The sequence below is a fragment of the Athene cunicularia genome (assembly GCF_003259725.1).
Source record: "Athene cunicularia isolate RWA chromosome 2 unlocalized genomic scaffold, athCun1 chr2_part1, whole genome shotgun sequence".
Taxonomy (NCBI): domain Eukaryota; kingdom Metazoa; phylum Chordata; class Aves; order Strigiformes; family Strigidae; genus Athene; species Athene cunicularia.
Genome location: NW_020799095.1, coordinates 11,955,539 through 11,978,766, shown reverse-complemented (window position 1 = coordinate 11,978,766; position 23,228 = coordinate 11,955,539). Strand labels below are relative to the sequence as shown.

Here is a 23,228-nt window from a genome sequence, read left to right as displayed (position 1 = left end):
GTTTCAGTCTGAAATCAGTTGAAGGTACTTGTGATTTCTTTGGTCTTTTGGTTTGGCTTATATTAAACTGCTAGAAGCCTGAAACTAATACTTATTTTTCTACTGCTTTTTTTTCTTTTGCATTCCAGAAGCCTTTCTCCCCTTGCAGCTCCTCCTTCTGAAGGCATGTAAATTTGCACAGCTTTCCCGTTTACCTCTTCTTCATACTGTCCTCAGTTGTGACAGCCCCTTCTAGGAAGAGAAACGGTTGAGCTATACCCCCTCTACTGGCAAGCATGTATGTGCATTCTGGCAAGCATGTATGTGCATTCAACTAAACAAAATGAAGAATTGTATTTGTGAAAAGCTTAATTACAGAGTTCTTTCCAGTCTTGTTGAAAGCAGGATTGGGACAAATGATGGATGATTTTCATCTCTCGGAGGAAAATTTGAATCCCAGACTATGTTCCAAACGTCATACAGCTTACCAGAAGCCTGTACTGCCAACTTGCTTGTATTCAACGGGAATAATATTCAACCTATCGCTGGCATAATAGTCTTTGTAAGAGAAATTTTGCTGCTGTTTTTTATCACCATAGTCCTATAGTTTCATATTGCAGCCTACTACACAAGAAGAAGAGCTGGAGAACTTGTGCGTACCTGAACTCTTTCCCTTTTCACACCTTTATTTTTACCCAAATCCAGGCAGAAAGTCCTGGGAAGAGCTAACTGGTGCAGTAATCTCTGCAACATAAGATCTGAATAAGCCTTGCTCCATATGGAGAGAATTTGAAGCCACACTTACATAGAATGAAGAAATGAGTTGAATTTAAGTGATTGAATGGTACATGACTAAAGGTTTCTCATATTCATTGTTTCATTTCTTGTGCTTCTTAGTGTTAGACACTTGATAGAGTGTGTTGGAGAACACAAATCAGTTTGTACCAGCAAATGAAAAAAATGTCAAACTCTTTCTAGAACTTGTCTTTCAGTGGATGAGTTTCAAATAGTATGAAGGAAGTTCTGAGTTTGATGACTTTTGACACAGCAATTATCAATAGGATGAATAAGATTTAGAATGTATTTCAGTTTCAAGTTCTCAGATGTTTGCTTTGATACACTTTGTCAGTTGAAGGTAAAATCTGAGATCTTAGTTAAACATAACATAATTGGAATATATATAACATAATTCCACAAGAGGATAGCAGTTTAAAAGTAGAAGATATTTGTGAAGTCAAGGGCTTGGCAGTGTTCCTTTCACAGAGTTAAGATTATGACACATACATACAAAAATCATCAAACTGCAAAGTCAGCATTAATCAGCTCTAACAACTGTTTCCTGATTTGATATGGCTTTGTGGATATGTGACAAACTTATTATATTTCAGATGCAAGTTTTCTGTGCTTTAAAGGTCAAATGTTTCAAATATATTGCATTCTTAATCAACATTGCGTTTCATTTGCCAGCTGGAAATTTACTTTGACTTTGTTATGTTAGAGTAGGGAAATGGCTGTGAGCTGGTTTTTGGCACATTACCATACTTAAGAACAAGTGAAGTAAGGAAGAAGAATGAACTGAGTCATTTCTTGCTCCATAAAGTTATTAGGTAAGGTCAAGAAGATTGTATTTGTCAACTCCTCTGCATATGTGACAAATGCTAAACACATTAAGTCAGCAAATACACACTTTCAGCGCATAGGTAATTCTAGCTGCTGATGCCTAGGTCATGTGTTTTCTTGTCAGCAAGCAGAAACCATTGAAGAGGTAATATGAAATCTTAAATAAAAACAGGTGCATCTTCTTTTACAGCCTTTTATTTTTGCTTAAAAGAGTGGCCGTCATAGCATCTGCTTGGTAGCCAATCCTGCTCACTCTAGAGGTTGCATTAATGTAGTGGAGCCTATTGGCCATGCTGATATTTGTTTAAAGAAAGCCATCAGGATACAGAAAACCAACTTATCTGAAAAGGAGCCTGAGGCTGCATCTGTTCTGAACAGGTAACACATATAGAAGGTACAAAATAGTTGTACTAATTTTGGAAACAATACATGGAAGAAGCTCTCCTTCCATAGCCACAGGTCTGACATGTTTGCCTCACTATCAGTGGATGTGCATGACAGTATGATGCAGAACAGGAGGCATTATGGTTGTGTTTCTCAAATGCTCAGTTCAAATGGGAGAGAGACTCCAGTGTTTTAAACTACAAAATGAAAATTTTAAAAGAGTTTTCTTCAAAATACATACTTTCAAGAAAGTTAACATAATTTTTAAAATAGTAAATTCTGTCTGCAGTCTAATCCGAGCATATAATCCATACATGGATCTTGCCAGCGTGCATACTTAGCTGAGAGTGAATAATATGGTACTGTAAAATCTTATTTAGGCTGGTGAATAAACACCTCATGTCCTATTCACATACCAAGTTATTCTTGATGAATGTAAATGTGGATGTATATTGCCAGGACAAATTCAGATGCTCCAGTATGTTTAGACATGTCATCCTGTTTAGATGCTTCTATGCTGATACAGCGATATATTGCAACTTTTTTAGTGGTGATCTCTGGATAGCAAATGATTTGGGGAGCTAAATGAAACCTCCAGACCATAAACATTTTTTAGACATCTTGCCTCACTATAGCTCTGCTGTGTGCAGAGCTGCAGAATAGCGACGATAGTAGCATTCAGTGGTCACTATCTTCAGCTATGTCAGGCAATTAGACCAGAGTCAACATGACACCACTGTGACATAACGGATGATTAAATTAGGCTTTTTCCTCTTCACTTTGAGAAACTCCATAGCAATCACTCTCATGGTAGGTGTATTTGGTTCTGCAAGAGCTGGGATAAATGGTGCCAAGTATCTGCTGAGTTGAATATATCGGTACACAAGCCATGTCTTGCCAATTTATGAGGTCAGAAAAATCTTTTGCTTTCTGCAGATTGACGAAGTGCAGACCTGAGGTGTTTGCTGAGATATAAATAAGCAAATTGACTGACTTTGATCAGCTATGTCTTTTACTTCATCTTGTAATGAAACATTTTCATTTTCTGACTTTGAATAATGTTTGGAGATGCAGAGGCTTTACCTGCCACATTTCATTCCCTTCCATTCTGTTGCCTTCTCAGGAGAGAGGAAGCCATTTATAAGGTTTTCTCTAAGGGGAAATGTCTTTTGCATTGAACATGTGAGGAATTATTTTATTCTTGTTTTTGTGGTAGTGTGTGTTTCTTTACATCAGATCACATTCTGACAGTATTGATCTGGGTACCCATATTTTGTGTAATTCTCTTTATCCTGCTATTTACATTTTTACTCCATTGTGTTCTTATGCAATCTACTTTCGTGATTTCAAAAAATTATTTTTGCAGTCCTTTATTTTCCTAATGATCTTACTGAGCCAAGTTTAATCCTTAAGTAAGCTAGTACAACTCCGCTGAAGTCAGTGAATTGTGTCATGACACTGTTTGGCCCGTTACTTTAATTTACAATAAGTGTTTTACATATGCATGTCTTTGAAGCAGGTTTTTTCATTCTGCTACAAGCAGCTCTAGTTGGTACTGTAAACTCTTGAAAGGGTATACATTCAGATAAGAACACACTGGAAAGCATAAAGAAAAGTAGATGTTTATTCTAGTAAAATGAAATCTTGGAGATGTGTATATCCTGACAGAGTATGATGTATTACTATGGGGGATTGCCACAACCTAGGTGCAGGACCTTCATGAGTTTCATATGGGCCCACTCCTTGATGCACTCTGGATGACATCCCTTCCCTCGAGCATATCAACTGCACCATTCAGCTTGGTGCCGTCCACAGGCTTGCTGGGGGTGCACTCAATCCCACTGCCTGTCACTGATGAAGATATTGAATAGTATTGGTCACAGTACAGACCCTTGAGGGATAGGTACTGTCCAGTTTAATTGAGAAGAATGAAGCATATAAAAGCCTTTTTAAAATTGAAAGAATTAAAACTTTCCTCAATTAAGACTTTCCAGTTACTTTAAAATGTATAGTGTAGCCGCCAACGAAACTCACCTTATCAACACCCAGAGGTTTTCTGTGAGAGCACGTTCCAGCTCCTAGATGCGCCCAGTCAGCTGGACTTGATCAGCTTAGCTCTTCCCTGAGCAGATTAAATTTGTGCAGAACTCCTTCAGCTGTCCTGTTCGAAGACAGCCTCAGTGACATTTTGGTGTTGTCAGCCTGTCTAGTCTGCAAGCTGCTGTGTAGCCTACAAAAAACATGCAGTTCCGTGTTGAGTGAACCTCCTGGCCATAACTTCATGCAGAAGTAAACACAGTTCCTAAACAGTCAGGTATCTTCTCCTATTATTCAAAATAAGTTTTTTCCTTAATTTATGTGAAGTTACTCTTAATTCATATTTTATATTGCCATCTGTTCTGAAGCAATTATGTTGATTTTATGTATGTGGGTGTTTTACATTACTTTCTTGCTCTGCTTGCATTCATGTGGTTATAGAAGACAAGTGTGATCCCTGTGATAATGGATGTATTATTCTAAGCTCTATTATTAAGAGAATTTATTCTGTGCACCAGTTTTCATATTTCTTAATACAGGGACAAAAAATCACAAAGCAACAGAATCCTTGTATGAAAAATGTTATATTATTCATTAAGAGAAAATTGCCAATTAAAGCATATTACAAATTGTTCCACTCTACATAGCATTTATTCTACCCATTGACAGAGATTTCGCTCACCCATCTTAGTGTAAATAGATTCCTTATAGTCAGTGAATCTGACTGAATATGGGCTGAAGTATTCTACTCATTAGAGGTACCACAGTCTGTTTTCTCATTTTCTTCTCCCTGCAGGATATATTGTAATGAGGTTGAACCTATTTCTATAGTAAAAGGGTCAATTATGACAGGCAGCCACCAGGACACCAAGGTGTTGTGGTGAGGAGGTTAGGTCCCTTCACCTCAAGCTCTAGAACCTGTTTCCCACTGTCATGTGGTGCAACAGATGCAGATGTTCAGCACAGGACATCTGGTTTTGAACTTCTGCTGAACAGATGAAAACTTGATTGTAACGTTCCCCTGAGCTGATAACAAGCCTTGTATTTTGTACCTTCTGTGGGTACTGATCTCATGCTCTATACCCACAAAAAGCAACAAAATCCAACACAAAACTCTTAGGACTTGTTCTGAAATATTACATGCTTGGATAATTGAGTTTATTCATTGCATAACAGAACTAAACAGGCCTTACTTATTAGTGCCTCCTGGTAATGTACTGGTTGAAAAATAATGCTATAAAAGAAATGTATTTAAATTCCCAGAATGCGACTTTTCACTTTGCTGTCAGAATCGGCAAGCTGCAGCGGGGAAGCGTGAGTCCTGAAGAGCTTGTGTCCTTAAGTAGCTTTATGCGAACAAAACATTGTTGTTCATGTCCATACGTATTTTGGGTACTAGGTCCTAACATTTTGTAATACCTGAAGATAATTAATGACTCCTCTTTATAGTACTGTGAATACTTTCATTGGCGTCACCCGGTAGAAAGTATTTGCAGCAACATGTTGTTAAGTTTTAAATATTGTAGAACAATGACTGCAAGCTGTGCTACATGTGACTGCAGAGAATTAACTTTATAAAATTATTCCCTAACACCCAGAGTCCAGGTCTTCTCCTTGATGGTAGTGGGAAGCCCACAGCAAAGGTCTGGGCATTGCTCCAAACTTTTCTCTTTTTTCTTCCATGTGCCTGTATAAGTAATGTTATTGAATGAATGAGGAATGTCTTCAGCGTGGGTTGTCAAAGGGTTTGAAAATCTATTCAGCCAGGGAGGGGCTGCCCGCCCCCCACTCCCCAGTCAGGAGTTTCTGGTTCTGGGTCAGTCTCTGATGAGGAGGTCTGGTGGGAAGTATTTTAACGAAGCAAAGTCTTTTGTTTGAAATGCAAAAAAATGAATTTTAGATGTATATTTGAATATGCTTTTTTTTAATGGGCTTTTTTGAGCATCTGTGGTAGCTAGAATAACAGAAACCTCCTTGAAAAAATAATATCAATGCTCATACATTTTCTGAAATTTGGAAGTAATTAGAAACCACAGAGCAAAAATATTATGGTGAGTTTCACTGCAACCGCCTGAACATGGAGTAAGAGGTACAAGGCCACTTCTGCTCGTGATGTGATTATGGGGGTAATAAGTTAAAGTGTCAGCTGAAGCCCCAAACCACTTGAATTTTATTTGATTCATTAGTAGTGTATTAAGCTGAGAAATGTATTTTGGTATTGAAATGTACACTAGGTAGCTATAACAACTATGCCACTGCCATATGTAATGAATAACTGTAACGTTTTATAGCCCACAAATGAAAAGTACCTGTGGCTATTATAGGGAAAGAGAGATGAAAAGGGATAAAAAAAGTATTTGACTTTTTTGACAAGAGATATGTCAGTACAAAACTTTTCATTAACATTGTTGGAAAATCCTAATTTGCCTAAATTGATAACCATAAATTGAAATTGTATTTGTGACAGTGCCATCTAACTTCCACTAAATCTCTCTTGTCATTTTTTGGCAGGAGAGAGTATGAAAGTTCAGACATAGAATTATTTATACAATAACATGTATGGGCTTCTGAATGTTACAATTTTTTAGATAAATTCTTCAAAGCTTGCAAAGTGAGAAAAAGTTGCTTTTTGCACGCTTTCCTCAATTTGTGAAGTAAAATATATTTATTGGTTTTATGAAGTTAAAATAAGAGGACTAAAATAAGGCAACAGTGTCAATACAAGAGTAGTAGCTGTTCATGTTGCTAATACTGCTTCATTTGCAAAAAAAATATTTTTAAACCACTTTTACTTCCCACTGTTTATGCTGGTTTGTTTACCACAAAAACCTCTGGACAATGGCAGACTGATTTTGAAAGACACTCTGTGTGTAATTTCTATTTGTAAATATTATGATTCTGTATTTAAATGCAGTATTTACAGTCACATCCGAGGAGGCAGCTGGCCACTCACGTTTGTGAACACCTCCTATTCACACAATCATGTTTTTGAGGAAGATAAATTTACTTTACCTGTCAGTTTGCCAGGACCTCAGTTTCCTGATTTTCAACAAAATGGGTATTTTTTTTCTCCGGAGTTTTTAGGAGGGAGTGGCTGCGGGTCAGGGTTTCTGAAAGCATGTGTGATTTTTAGACATTGTTTCTATTTATATAGTTTCTGCTGTGGTAGTGCAGCAAGCTGAATCCACTGGATTGTCATAATGTTAGAAGGTTTTTAAAAAAAACAACAAACCTGTAATAAATAACAGTTAACCTCTAAGCTAGACCGATTATCTTTTTTTTCACTCTACTAATTCATTTCCTCATGTCTAGTGCTACTCAGTTTAACCTTTTAACTCTGCAGAGAAAATACTCATGTAAAAGTGTTCTGATTTTTAAAAATTATAGCAAGATTTAATTCCTGGACCAAACAATAATCTCTGTTAGTGACTTGAAAATTACTTGAAACTAGGTGTAAAAATGCAAATGAAAATAGAAATATTCTTTAAATAGATAATACTATCTTATTGAAGGAAAGTATGCCAAAAACATAATAAATCTACTTTTGTCAAAGAAGTTAATAGACTTCCCAAATTACTTCACTCTCTTATTTCACAACAGAATTGACACTTCAGTTCTGAATGACAGGGAATTATAAATTGTTCTGCACAGTCTCAGACCCCTGCAGAAGTGGTAGGAATGGAAGTGAACTGACAAGTTAGGTTCATATTTTTGTGTGATTCTAAAATATTGCTGTGACAGAAAATCCTTCATCAGAGTTTGGTAGTTGTGGGGACCAGACCACCATCCAGTGCTTTTTGATTTTGAAGGTTTGGGCTGATGTTCTTTTGATCATCTGAGGATGCAGTTTTAGAATATGTTTCCTAACATGATAAACTAAAAACAATTTAAAGTACAAACAATTTGAATGTACAATTGCACCTGCAAGACTTCCGTTAACAAGACTTACTAAAAATATAAGATTTTAAAATGGCAAGCACAACTGCATTTTATGTGCTTACAAGTGGCTCATAAGTGCTGGGGTTTTTTGCATTTCAATGTATTGAAGTCAGTGGGAGTTTTATCACTGGCATCGCTGAACACTGGATCAACTCTTGAGTGCACTAGATTGAGTCTTCGCTTCCCAGGAAAGTTGACTGTCACTCACAGCTTCTCTGCATTGGTGTTGAATACACCTAGTTTGGTAAAGACACATGTAAAACACTTTATTATCTTTAGGAAAAACTAAATAACATATCCCATAAGGGAAACAGTGCTCATGCATTAAACACTGATGAGTTGACACCTTCATCGTGTACATCGTGTCTTGAGGTAATTGAAGATCAGTTGTGGACCCTGTGGTATTTCCATTACACAAAAGTGTCTCTTGACACGAGTTAAAATCTATAGGGATCCTCTGTGTTCTAACGTTTTCCCTATCATATTTGCCACATTTTGTAGGGAACTTTGTTGGCATGGCTGAGCACTATCAGGTGGGTAAGGGGGTTGCTTTTCAGAGCGCAGCTCCAGTTCTCCATATGCTATACATTTAGCTTTAAATACAGCATTTATGTATTTCAAGGGAACTGCACAAACTTGATAATGTTGCCTGGGGGAGAAAGAAATGCTTTCATGCAAAGACTGTCACAGGCCATGGAGTGATAGCTGAAAGTAACTGGCCTTATTAAGCGAAGTTCCTGGAGGTGTTTACATGTCTATGTAGCTGTAAAATAGCCTTTCTTCAGTCCTGGGGCTTTTCTTCCCTTTTTCTCTCAGTTCTGTGTTTCAAGTTAAACTATATATTGTTATATGTGAGTTTCTGTCTAGAAAAATATTAAGAGCAAGGACTAAATCCCATTTGTGTTACTCACGTGGTTAGCTCAGTTGCTTTCAGTGTGTCAACTTGAACAAGTAAAATAAAAACTGATTTAATTCCAAATCCTTTTGCTAGCTGGCAGGGAAGAGTACTCATTGACCATAATAATATCTTAGCTGAGTACTAGACGTCATCTATAAATGATACACATTTTTTAGTCATTAAGTCACATTAAGCAGTACTAAGTTTTGCCCTCAGCATAAGTAGTCTCTTGCAATTGCATCTGTCTCTTCAGTATGCAGAGAACATGAAAGGAAAATTGTGTTTTACCCTATTATCTAAGAAATTGCGAAGCTATGAAAAACAGATTACCATTAATAAACAAAATTTTCTTCAAAAGGCTATGCGTACAGTTGTGAGGAAACAGCTGCTCTCCCTTCCAGAATATACAATTGGCAAGTACATTAATTTTAAAAAAGATTATTTTGAAGGCATCAAAACCAGTCAAAGTGCAGAAACTGTGACAAGGATATATATGCACACTGTTGTGATTCAGTATGATCTGACAGAGGAACACTTCTTCCCCTTAATACATGAAGTGGTATATTTAAATCTTTCTCAGGTGGCTAAATTTCTGCTAAATTATCAGAAGCAGTACAGGTGAACCATTGCTGATTTTGATCATATCCCAGTTTATTTAAACAGTAGTATGACTTGAAATATCTCCACCATGCCTTCCTTCTGCACTAGGATAAAAAAAAAAAAAAAAAAAAAAAAAAAAAAAAAAAAGGCAGGCTATTTTTCTGTTAAAACTATTACACCCAATGCAATGTTTGTGAAGAGTAACCAACTGACTGTAACAGCGAATAGTGCAGTTACATTCCTAGTTAACCTGTGAGTAATCAGTAAAGACAGGCAAGCTGTCTGGCATGTGTTCCCACAGCATTCTCAGGGCCTCAACAAAGAGCTAGCACATGCAGCCAACAAGTATTTCCTCCTCCATCCAGTCAGAGTTGCCAGCGAGGCTGCAGTCAGCAATGATATTCTTATGACTGGGGACATTTGTCCATTAAGAAGTGGATTTGTAAAAAAACCATCAACGCAGACCACCGAAGGGCCTCCAGGTACAAACAGCTTGGACAGAAGCCATCTAGGCTAGCACTGAACCAGAGACTACAAGATGAACATTTCTGTAGCTCATAGCCTTTTGCTCCAGCTGTTTGCTTTGAATACACAAGACTTAAACAAGCATGATAAGGATAATAAAGATAAGCAGTAACGCATGATAAAGATAAGTAATATAACTCTAGTGTTCACAGATTAAGCCACATGTTATTGTTGCGTTGCGAATTTCAGCATGACTGGTGTACTGTTCTGTGGTTCTCCTTGTGGTGGTAGCTCTGACTCAGAGACTGGTCATTTGTCACTTAATGCACACAACCAGTCGTAGTAGGAGTGAATAAACAATGTTGAAAGAAGGTATCACTGGCAACTGAACCAAGGAGATGAGCTGGAACTGAAAATGGGAAAGAAAATAGCACAAACGTAGTTTTTATTATGCAAAAAAACATCTGTGTGAGTAAGGATTCCAAGTTGTTGTTGCCAAGGAAATTATAATGGCAATTTCAACTGTTGTTGGTATTATATCTTGATGTAGGGAACATATGCTGTGGTTATTAAAAACCAGGTCTTATATATGTGAAGTTTAATTCGTCTATGATAGAGTCCTTGATTATGACCTACAGATTAGAATATTGGTTCTCCCTTACTAATTAGAAATGTTGAATCTTCGCTACATGAGGCATCATTTCTAGAGTAGATCATATGTGAGGCCTACAGCAGCATCACTTGAAACCTTGAGTGGGATTTTACGGAGCTGTGAGTTCCCCAACTCTGTCTCTAAGGCGAGGTCTGCTTTCACAAGCAGCCACCTGTACACGAGTTGTTTACCTTCCCATCCTGAGAACAGAGGCCGAGGACTTCTCCTTCCAGCTATACACTTTCTTTATGGCTTTCAAATAACAAGTGAGTGTCCTTCTTTGCTTAAAACAGTTTTGTCGTCATCCTTCCCAGGATCACTTTCCATCTTTCCATCCTAATGCTTTAGAATAAAACAGGGGATGAAACTGAGCCATTTATAGGAAAGGGTTTTCTAATCAGAAGTCCTGATCCTGGGAGCACAGTGAAGGTCTGTGTACTCAGAAAAATGTAGCCTTAGTTGTCCCAAATAAGATCAGCTTTACTGAGAAACAAATTGGAATGACCCCGCTCTTAATACTGAAGTCTGTGGCATAGCCAGTTTCTGGGACTGTTTTAGCAAGTTAACTTGGTAACTCCAGGTCTGACTGTGAGAGGATTTCCAACAGCCTCAGCACAGAAAGCTTGGTCCTATAACCCTTCTTAACCTGAACCCCAAAGACTCTCACAAAAGGTCCTAGGAGAAAATTATCCTGACAAAAAAATTAGAAATTTCTGTATATTTTTTGTTCACCCTGTCATGGACACAGATAAGTCCCCCATCCCAGGGAAGGGGTATATTAAAAAGTCTTAACAATATTCTAATGAAGTAGAAGCCGCCACATTACTGGGTCCCAGTCTCATGTAAACACTTCCCAAGAATCTGCCAGATCCCAGTTTATTTTGACTAGTCAGTCAAGTGGGGTAAATTTCTCAGTCCTCACAGACACTGCAAAGAAAATTGCCTGTAAGTGGTGGTTAGTCAGATTGTGGCCTGCAATGTGGGCAATCAGTGTAATCAGAAGTTGAGACATTTTAAAGTTTCTTTCACCTTGGACCTATGGCTGTTCTCCATATTTGAAGTAAGAGAATAATTTCAAATGAAGAACAAATGTTGTGAAAACATGTCAGTTTGCCAGTAATTTCCAAGTGTGTTTTCTTCTGTTTACCAGAGATCTGGAGAAATAAGACAGCCTCTTAACTAAATTGACTAAATAAAAGGAATATGCTTTTGAAGTATATGGATTTCAGAATCAAATTTCCTTTTTCTGTGCCTGTTGGCTTTATAGGTTTATTTACTCAGGAGGAAATGACTTGTTTTATAATGTGTTTAACATCATGTTAGTTAATCTGTGCCATAATATAGAGTTGTTTCCTCATGTAAGCAAGCATTTCATGTGTAAGCATGTGTAAATCTTTTGCTGAAATGAGAGGAGTCTGTATTCAAGCCTGTTTCACTGTTTACAGGATGGACAGAAGAGCAGACCTGTTGGTTTCACAGCTGTATTGTATGTTTGAGATATTTCTCTCTGTAAATAATAACTTCATAAATTTTCTTCTCACTGCTTTCCCTCATTAATATTGTGGGACAGTTTTACAAGCAGCTTAGATGTAGAAAGTAAAATCTCTAAAATGTCACAAAAGGAAATCTCAGAATCAGGTCCCTTCAGAAAAAAAGCTACAAAATTATTCTTGTTGCATAAGGTTTCAAAATTTCCAGGCTCCTATTGATACAACTGCCTGTAGATGGGATTATTAAATATGACAGTCTTGAGCAAATCAAACCTCTTTATAGGCAGTTGGATAAATCATTTACAGGCAGGGGAAAGATGCAATGACTAGTGGTTATACAGAAAACCAGCTATCTGAGGAACAGAGAATATGCAGTGATTGAAAGATATTACTGCCTTTCTTATAGTATTCATAATAATCAGAAATTGTGTGTATATTAGAAATAATCCTGTATAAATCATTCTCAGTTACTGAAATGGCTGACTACTGCAGAATATCTTTACACTAATATTTCTTAAAGTAAGATACTGTAGAATTCATTTTTGATGACTTAAAAAAATTTCTTACATGAAATCATCAGTTCATCATAAGAAAGCGGATTAGTGTGGCCAGCAGGGACAGGGAAGTGATCTTGCCCCTGTACTTGGTGCTGGTGAGGCTGCACCTTGAATACTGTGTACAGTTTTGGGCCCCTCACTACAAAAAGGACATAGAGCTACTTGAACATGTCCAGAGAAGGGTTACAAAGCTGGTGCAGGGTCTGGAGCACAGGTCGTACGGGGAGCGGCTGAGGGAACTGGGGGTGTTTAGTCTGGAGAAGAGGAGGCTGAGGGGAGACCTCATCGCCCTCTACAGCTCCCTGAAAGGAGGTTGCGGAGACCTGGGGATGAGTCTCTTTAACCAAGTAACAAGTGATAGGACAAGAGGGAATGGCCTCAAGTTGCACCAGGGAAGGTTTAGACTAGATATTAGGAAGCATTTCTTTCCAGAAGGGGTGGTTAGGCGTTGGAATGGGGTGCCCAGGGAGGCGGTGGAGTCCCCATCCCTGGAGGTGTTCAAGAGTCGGGTCGATTTAGAGCTTAAGGATATGCTGTAGGTGGGAACTGTGCTAGGCGAACGGTTGGACTAGATGATCTCCAGGGTCCTTTCCAACCTAGATGATTCTGTGATTCTGTGAGACATTAGTTGAAGTTCAGTTTATCCATTAATCACTAATACATTGCACATTGTTTATTTTTTTTCATTTGTCATCATTTCTGACAAAGTGGAATAATTTTTTTTATAAGTGATCAAATCAACACATCAAAAGAATTTAAAATCCAAAGCTTTCAGTATATGACACCCATTCATGACAAGTCTTTCTAGTTTGAGCTGGTCTGCTTTAGCCCTGTCTACCTCGCTCTTCTGTGTTGCCTCTAAGGTTTCCACAGAAACTGAAAAGTCACTGCTGTTTTAAAGAATGCTTTCTTCTCTACTACACCTCTTAAATCTTCCAGCTGCTGTGAGGTTTCTGTGCTCTGTGTCCAGACTCGGTCACCTCATCCTTTCAAATTAGTTTTAGAATCTAAAAGTATAGTGCCTGATGGTGCCGTCCCACTGTTGTGTGTCATGTTTTCTGTTTAATTTAGAGAAGATAGAATGGTAAATTACAGCTGTTGTGGGTAAGGGGAAATATTGTGAAATTAAAAAGTAGTTACGTTTTGAAAATAAATGGCAATCCTGGGAAAGAGAAAAACTTAAGGAAGAGCAAATTAGGAGTAATATGGAAATAATATCACTTGGCAAGTTGCGAGGTTAGAGGTCATATTAGAAGGTCCCGGGACAGTCTATTCTCTTTTTTTGTGGTCTGTTTGTGTTTTGCATTCCAAGTTATCTGTGTTTTCTTCTTTTGCTAAAATATGGCTACAAACCATACTTGATATCATTTACCAGGGATGCAAATCAGGCTGATAAATTTTTCATCCTATTTAAATTATACAGCCCGTTTCTAGTAGTATAAAAGAGCTGGAACTACAATCAGTGGTATTACTTTAAAAGTAAAAGAAACAAAAGATGTGGCAAAAGGGAATCAAGCCCGTAGATGTGTAATAGGAGGCAAATGATTGTTTCCAGCACTGAACAAGGAAAGCCTTCTGAGAAGGGTTTTATGTAATTCTGTTCAGCTGAACAAAGTGGAGAATACTTAACAAAATTGCCATTTTTAAAATCTCATTGTGAATACTCAGCATGCTGTGATCATACACTGTGTAATGGTGTTTGCAATGAATAAATTGCTGTAGATACTATAATATAAATAACTGGTTTGTGCATTAAGAAGCAGTTCTCTTCATGATGGTTTCTATCTCAGGAATGCTCCGAAGACAGGACTTTAGAGAATAAAAGCATCAAAGTACTCTTTGAATAATACCAGTCTGCTAAAGTGCTAGGATACTTTTAATAATTTTTAGCAGTATTATTTAGAAGTGAGTAATAAAATCAACTAAGTGGTATTTGCTTTAGTCTTAATCTATTTGTTATTTTTACTGTCACCAAAACATTAATTTTAAACACAACACAGCTTCAGCCAATAATTTTTAATGGCTCCAGTGACAGGAGGGCAGAAAAAGTTAATCAGAAGAAAAAAAGGATTTGGTTCCTACAGACTTCCAGCACACTGACCTGGTGTGCTGTGGGTTTGCTGCAAGAAAGTGGCAGGAAGCCTTAAAGTTAAACTGCATATCGCTTTGGGTGATAAATGGACCTTTAGAAACGCCTTGCTAAAACTAGAAGAGATTCACAGTAAGAAAATGCTTTACCATACCAAATTCAGTCACTCTCAATAAACATAAGAAGCAGTATCTTGTGTTGTCCTGTAATGTGTTGCTGCTCCTTTGACAGCTCATTGGGATCAGTTTTCCTAGATATTCTTCCAATCGCATTTACTACAAACATATTGGTTCCAAAGTGTAGATGAAAATGGTAACTGGTTTCAATAAAAAGCACTTGATAAAAGCAGGATATAACCACTTTGAAGGAATTGTAGCAAGGATTAGAAAAATGTCTTAATATCCTCCTTCTCTTACTGCTTGTCTAAAAGTACTTTTTTTTTTTTTTCAAAGTTTCTTATGGAAAGGTGGTCTCAATCAGAGAACTGGAAGGACTGGAAGAAAGTCTGATCCAAGTTTTTCAGCTGAATTCTCTTGCTGTAACGGAAATTAAATGGTGTAAGGGATTTGTCTGGAAGTTTCTGCCAACACCTTTCTGAGTGACAAGTGGCCCAGTCACTTCACCCTTAGTTTCCATTATGAATAATTAAGTCTAATGAAAGAGACCTACCCAAAAAATGAGCTTACTTCATCTAATTATGATGATATTCTAACATATGTAAGACATAAATTCCCAGTAATACTGCAGGGTGATCAAAAATGCTGGATCTAGCATAGACCCAAATTTGAGTGTTAGATCATGGAAAGCCAAGCTTTTTCACTATGTCTAGTGTCTAATTAAAGTAAAACAAACAACTCGTTAAAAATGTGTATCTATTGTTAATTTTCTTAGAGTAATTCAGATTTCTTGGACCTCAAATTTAATGCTGAAAAATTTCTAGCTTTGGTCTAGATAATAATGAGGAATAACCATGAGCATCTTCCAGTATTTTGATAATGGGACTTTTTGCACCATCTAGATGAAGGAATTGAGATGAGGATAAATTTATAAATAAATAAAGAAATAAATTTTAGGAGTTTTCAGCAGATTTTCAGGGAAAAAAGGAAATGAATAAATTTTATGCAGTCAGAAGGTACACATTTGGGGGGGTATTTATTTCTTGATAACAGTTTAAGTCATCTTAGCCAAACTAAGCACTTATTTCTAATTCTGAAAGGTTTTATTTCTTTAATTGTTCTTTGATTTTACTTCTTGGAGACTAGCCTGCTAATTTTATTCATAGCAGAGGTGTTATTAACCGTACAACTGTGCCCATTGCCACAGGCAGTCTCAGTGCTTGCTGCTTTCTCTTTGTTTTTGTTTTGTAGAAATGTATTCCTTTGGCTGCTGTGGCAACTGTTTATTACATACATTTATAAAAGTACCTACTGATATCACTGTAGCATCTGGGTAGGCAGCTGTGACTCCCTTTCCCTTTCCCACACCACCGTTGCTGCAGCACCCGCTCTGCTTGCTCTTCATTTTCTACGTCTCAGAAGAAGGGCAACAGGGAAGAAAAAAACAAATGAGTAACTGCTGTACTGTAATAAAATCCCCCTGCACCATTTTCCACTCCTCCCTCCTTTCTGGAGAAAGATGAAGAATAGCAGGATGTGCTGATGGCTGTTAATGAGAGAAAAAGAAAAGGGAATGTTAGGGGTAGGGGGATCTGCATGTACCTGAAGGGAGGAAGGATCCAGCATGAAGGAGGAGCAATGAATTATACAGAGAGGGGGTGGGAAAGAAACCACTCTCAAGCAGAAAATAGAAAATACAAGTTCTACGAAGAATTGTTGGTAGCAAGGGAAGAAAAAGGGTGAAGGTGCGAGAGGTGGTGGATCAGGTGGGCTTCCAGAACAGAGAGTAGGGAGAACTGGGAGAAGAGCAGAAGAAATTCAACATATGCCCATTTCTGCTCGCACTATCTGTATCCATTCCAGAGCCACAGCCGTACAGCAGTGGGATGGAGGGCTGAGAACTACAGTTGCTCACCAGGCCGTGATGCCAATGCTCCTCAGTGGCACTATCTTTGCATTTTGCTGAATGGGGCTGGGCTGGGTGTGCAGGTGGATCTGAGTCACCTGGTGATGTTAGCATCAGCATAGCTCCTGCTGACCCTCCAGACTGAGATTATCCAGCAACCACTTTGCCAGCACATCCCCACTGCTGGTCTCGTGTCTGTCCCCAAGCACAGGGACAGCCCTGATCTGTGGTACAGACCAAAACAATGCTTTCACTAAGGAACAGTTTCAGTTTTGGTACCATGTTCCAAAAAGAGAGCAGAGGTACATACTGGGTTTATTTTATGAGACTTCATATGAGCTTCTCAAGAGATGTATCTCACTGAAAACTGAATCTGCAATCTTCTGTTTTGTCACATCCATCCTTCTCCCTCACCAGCTGTGCTCTTAAATTATTTTACCAATCTTCCAATACTTTTGTATCCACTTTGCCCTCTGGGCAACTGGCTTCCCAGAAGCATTCATAGAGGGCAGCTAGAGGCAGCATCTGCTCCAGCATAACTGTTAGATGTGCAAGAAACAAGATTGTAAGAAAGTGTGCTATATGTGTTATAAATTGAGATCATTCTGTGGTGGACTTCTCGCCTCGCAGGGAAATCTCTTAAATAGTAAAGTCAAGGCTCTGCGTAATGAAAGGAAGTGGAAGAGGCTTGAGTGTATCCCTCTTCTTTCTGCTGTCACATGTCACTGAAGATAGTTGAGAGGGTCTGCATCCTCCAGGGACTGCACCTAGTGCAGGAGTACCCCAGTTCTGATGTGTGTTTCTGTGTGCTAAGGCAATTCAGATTAGATAGTGCAGTAATCAGAATGAGTTGCCGTAGACAATGCCATGGAAAGTCAGTTCATGGACAAAGGTAGTATAATATCCTGGTCCTGCTTTATTCTGACCTGCTGTAGAGGATGAGGATAAAAATGAGCTTAAACTCAACCAGGCCAGAAGAATCTTTCAATTTCTTTCAGAGTCCTGAGGAATGGGAAGGCCTCCCAGCCATCTCGCTTTCCTGTTTTATTTGGCCTGATCGCTGCCCCCCACACACCATTAGCATGTCGCAACTAGAAGGCAATTTAAGTTGCAATCCCTTTTCTTACTTCTTTGTTTTGTGCTATAGGCTTTTCTTTCCCTTGTGTTAAAGAGCACAGGTACACTCTAAATGTGAATACCAGCAAGATTCAGAGACCAGGAATGGAAGGGAAGACATTGAACTAGTCCTCATTTTCTACATTGTAAGGTTATGCTACCTCCAATTATAACTGCTGGAGAAGCAGGGGAACCCTCATCAAGAAACATAAGTTAGCTTAGAAAATAGTAATATTATTTTGATTAATTTATGTCATATGACTACTTGATAAATGTGGGATACTGTTGTATTTTTACTTTTTGGGGTTATTCTCTGGAAATTGAATAAATCTGTATAAAAATCACAGCTCTGATAAAACTAAAAACCCAGTGTATTTTCATAACTCCTGCAGGTAGGTTTTTATCTAGTATGTCTCACAGATGCTGTTGTTTTCATACAACTCTCCTAATACATCATTTTAAATTTAATATTTCAGGTTATTCTAAATACAGTGAAAGCTTAGTGTTTATAATGGGTTGTACTGGACATGCAGTTTTTAGCAGCACTACTTTCAAGTGACTGCCTGCCTAAAACATGTCAAGGGAATAGAAAATACTGGTGCATTAAGCATATTTGAAGCAAAATGAATTCAGTTATAGTAGCATTTAAAGTATTCTTCTACTAACTTTACCTGATGTGCATTTATTTCACTTGCAAGTATGTATGTGGGAAGCAGTGGCAGAACTAAAATATGTAAGGAGAGGCAAAGGAGAGTGAAATACAAAGGAAACCACTTTACATGTCTTGGCTTCTTTGTCCTGAACTTCATACACTCATATTGATGTCATTCTGGAAGAGGAAGAAGGTTGACTCCATGTCCATCCACCCCAGCTCTTCCAGTGAGCACAGCCTCCCCAGCAGGTAAACCAGGCAATATTCTGTGCAGCGTCTCATCAGCTATAGGGGCATAATGACAGCAGAGAGATAGCTCTTGACAAGCCATTGATAACTTCAAGTCTCCAGGGCCTTCATGCTCAGCTGCACCTCCTCAGTCCTGTGTTACAAACGGCACCTGGGAGATGATGCTGGAAACATGGGGAGCGCCAGCTCCAGAGTCAAGCTGTGTCCTTCTCGCTGGGCTCCTTGATTGCCTCACCCTGCGGAGTTGCTAAGGTTTCAGAGTCAAGGCTCAAACTGGGAGGCAGCAGACCTGCCGTTCTTCTAACCACCTTATTCTTATAGTTCAGTCACCTCCACCTGGAGCTGCCACAGCCACTGTTACTTATCTCTGAAGCTGACTGATTTAGCAGAGGGTTAGTAGCAGGCAGCATGCATATGCTCTGGCCCTGGGTCAGTTGAGTTCAAGACAGATTTAGTCTGCCCTTTGCCAAGCGGGTGCACATCTGAATCTGTCCTTCCAAAGATAACAACTTCAGGCACTGAGATGTTTGGTTTGCTTTCTTTGAGATCTGTGGTTTGGTTGCCAGTAACATTAATAGAGCTGCGATATAAATCATACTGAATGTAAAACATTTGGGCTTCAGTGTGCCGGGCAGATATCCATGTAGAGAGAAGGGCAATTAAATCCTCTTGCATTATAAACCTTATAGAATAAGGCTCTGGCTGAGGTCTTGCACATATGGGAATTTTCTCTGGTGAAGCCTGATGAGTCGTCATTCTGCTTGCCAATAATGTGGATAAATAAAAGGCTTGACAATTAGGAAAGAAGAAAAACAAAGATAATACACCTGTCAAACTTTTTGTATTATTAATGTGCAAGTGAAAAAACATTATGCTTCTGCATACTGTTGCCCTTAATACCAGCTGTTGTGTGTGCACGTGGATCAGCTGAAAAGCCTTGCTGCCAGCAAGCACTCTAACAGGCAATGTCGATAACAGCAGTCTTCCCACACTCCATATAATTCAAGCTATTCTTCAAATTAATAATAATACTTAATAAAGCTTCATCTCTCATTTGCAAAGAAAACCTTCAATTAATGTTAATCAGCATCCTCAGAATGTGATCAGGCTGGGCTTGTAGCTGGACGTGCCGAAACAGTTCAACTGGCAGATGGAGCATTTTCCAACCATTCTAATTAGTGACTGCTCATTTCAAATGTTAATGCAATTAAATAAATAGGCAAAACAAATAAAAATAATAGAAGTTATGAAAATGCCACTATCAGAGAGAGTTCTGATCAAAAAAGTGGGCCTCGCTCGAACCCAAAAAGGGCCCAGCCATCCCTTCCTGGTTAAATAAGGTCTAAAAAAGACAGGACTTGCTTTTGTTACCTGCTGTTTCCAACCATTTCTCTGGGATCGACATATATATCACTTCCGTTTTAACCTACTGGCATCAACTGAGTCATTGCTTCTCCAAGTATTAGAATGTTTTTCTGCAGAAAATCGGAAAGGATTTCCTTCACATAATATGGGCTTTTTTTCATGTAAGGTTTAGACTGTTCCTGCTTCTTGCCTTTTCTATTTGAACTAATTGCCTGATTTTTTTTTTTTTTAAGGGTTTTACTTTCTGTGAACCTTGTATACCATAGCACTGATGTAGGACCACATTCGTTTGGGCTTATAAAGAGTTCAATTACCCCCTTAATGCCTAGTTCAGTCACAATTAAACCTTCCCTGTTGACTCGGGATTGGTCTTTCTAAAGGCAGCGGAGATGTTTTTAATTATTCATTCTCTGGTTTGTTTCTTACAGCAGTCTCAGCTGTGCTTTATTATTCAAAGGTTAATGCAAACTGAGAACTGGGTAAATTAAATTTGTTTGGCAGCTAGCAACCTGATGTATTGTAGACACTGTGAAATATGGATGGCAACACTTCTGCTATTGTGACACTTAAAAAGCCAGATTTTATCTTTAAAACAATTGCTAGTTTTGTTACTATGGCTGATAGAAAATGAATGTTCCATAATGTTATAGTCTCTGTAACCCATTTTTGTTAAGAAAGCACGTAGTTTAGAAAGCCAAGAAACATTAACAGCTATTACAGAAAATTGATGTAGGTACCATGACTAATGAAGTACACTGTGCAGTACTAAGTCACGCAGTTGTATGCAGGGAATCATGCAGTCAAAAGTTTTAGTGAAGGGAGCCCAAGGAATTTCAGGTGAAAGAGGGTTTTATTAACTTTCAGTGAACAAAATGAATAGTTGAGCAGTGAACATGACGTGATGTCGTATAATAATTGTATGGCTTGGGTACATTGTGAGGCATGGAGCATAGCCAGGAGCTTTCATCTGTTCTACACACAGGGTTATTTCACAAACCCCTGCATGCTGTGGAAATCTGTATTGCAAACATAACAAAAATTGTTTCATAAGAAATGCCTTAAGACAATAACATGTTACTTACTTGAAATATCTACCAGCACTACCCTTCTCTGAAAAATATTAATCAGATATATAGAAGTCACCATCCCAATTGATCCTAATTAAAATTCAGGTCCTGTATCAGTGACTGGTATCAGCAGGCTGTGAACTGAAAAGAAATCACCATATTCCTTAAGAGGCTACCCTGAGTAAAATATGTATCTCTATAGAGAAGCATTATGTTGTATGAAAGGGGGCTGTGTTGGCTTTTGGAAGAGTCATGTCCAAGAACTTCTATCAGTTTTTAATCTGATTTTGTCAAGAATTGACTGTGTGGATTTCTTGTTTCACATACAGGATTGTATTTTGTACATTTTCAATATTGTTTCAGTACTGTGTTTCTAAATGAGGACTTTGAATTAACATAATCCAACAGTTTAACCCGATTTATGCTTATAGTATTTTTAAGATAGGGTAATGTTTGTGGAGTAAAGCAGCCTTCTGTACCTAGTGACTGGAGTCCTTAGGTTAGGAACTTAGAAAATGCAGTTTGTACCCTGCTCAGTCTTTAGTACAGTCTGTGCTGTATAATAGTGTGTGTAATTACACTGCTGTTGACTGATGAGGTAGGTGAATGAGGAGGTAGGTGAAAATAGGATGGCTTGTGAGGCAAGACAGTGACAAGAAATCTCAGCAAAAACTCTGTATCCCTGCACTGTAAATACTTCACATCTGCCCACTAAAATATTTGAGATAAGACAGTCAGGAATTTTTCTGTGCCTAATGGAATAATTTATAACATGATTTTAATACTTCTTCCTGGCTGTATATATCACTTCACTGACAGAGCTTAGGACACCAGTTACATGTTTTACCCAGGACTAACTTAATGAATGTGATACATAATTTTAAATTGTAGTGTTACTGCAAAACCAGTGATACTTCTAGTAGAGTATAACTGATGCAGTATATTCTTGATTGTATGTGGTTATTATGTTATATTTTTGTTTTCTATTTTAGTGCTGGACCCAAAGGAGACAACATTTATGAATGGAGGTCAACTATACTGGGGCCTCCAGGGTCTGTATATGAAGGTGGAGTTTTCTTCCTTGACATTACCTTTTCACCGGATTATCCTTTTAAACCACCTAAGGTTAGTAGGAGGATATTGAAAGTCTGATAGGAGTCCTCTCCTTGTGATATTTTTTAATGTGTATGTTGGTATATAATTGTAGGGTGAAACATAAAACTTTCAAGGAAATAAGAATATTTAAACTGAGTGTTTTGATGAAAAGAATTGAAATAACTGGCTAAAATTTGTATGCATGTTGCTGGTATAGCTAGCTGGATATGGATTTATTTAGCAAACGGTTGCATAATTTCCAGCAGTTATTTGTTTGATTTGGATTTGATTCTAATATGAAAGCATTTCTATTGGAGGCACACCCTTTATAAGCAGCTGAAGATACTTAATCTTTCCTGTTGACCTGTTCACCGGGGGTCTGTGGCAGTCTGACAAAAATACACACCTTTCGCAGTACCCCATATAAATTACTTCTGCAGGTGCAAAATACATTGTTGTTCATGAAGTTATAAGTAAATGCTTTACATTAGTTTTTTGGAAGAATGTGGAAATATTGTAGCAAAGGCAAGAAACTGGAGTAAAAGAAATTTACAGAATTCCTTACGGATTCATCTTCTAATGCTGTCAATAATGACCCTAACCACAAATGTAGAACTGTACCAATAACATAAACATGGCCGGTCATTATCATGATTGAGTAGGCTACGAATGTCAAACAGGAAAAATCTAGTGATTATGAAGACAGGAAAAACAGAAATGGGATGAAATGAGGTAGTATAGAATGTCATTGATAATGAGTAGTAATAATTGCTGAGGGCGGGTGTCAAAACTAGGCTTTATTGGGTGATCACAGGATTATTACAAACTACCCATCTATGCATCTATAAAATAGGCAAATACACTCCCAAGATGCATCCTGGGGCATTGCCTGTAGAGATAAGGAATTGCCAATGTCATGTACAAGACACTTGCAAGACTTTATCTGGAAGAC

At 38.1% G+C, this 23,228-nt stretch overlaps 1 protein-coding gene across 1 annotated transcript in view; it reads left to right on the top strand.

Moving 5' to 3' along the window:
- LOC113476977 (ubiquitin-conjugating enzyme E2 E2) overlaps positions 1-23,228 on the top strand; it is a 214,764-nt gene that overhangs the window by 154,347 nt on the left and 37,189 nt on the right. The window contains exon 4 of the mRNA XM_026843015.1: positions 22,174-22,306. Within this exon, the coding sequence (XP_026698816.1) occupies positions 22,174-22,306 (133 nt within the window). The remainder of the gene's footprint in view (positions 1-22,173; positions 22,307-23,228) is intronic.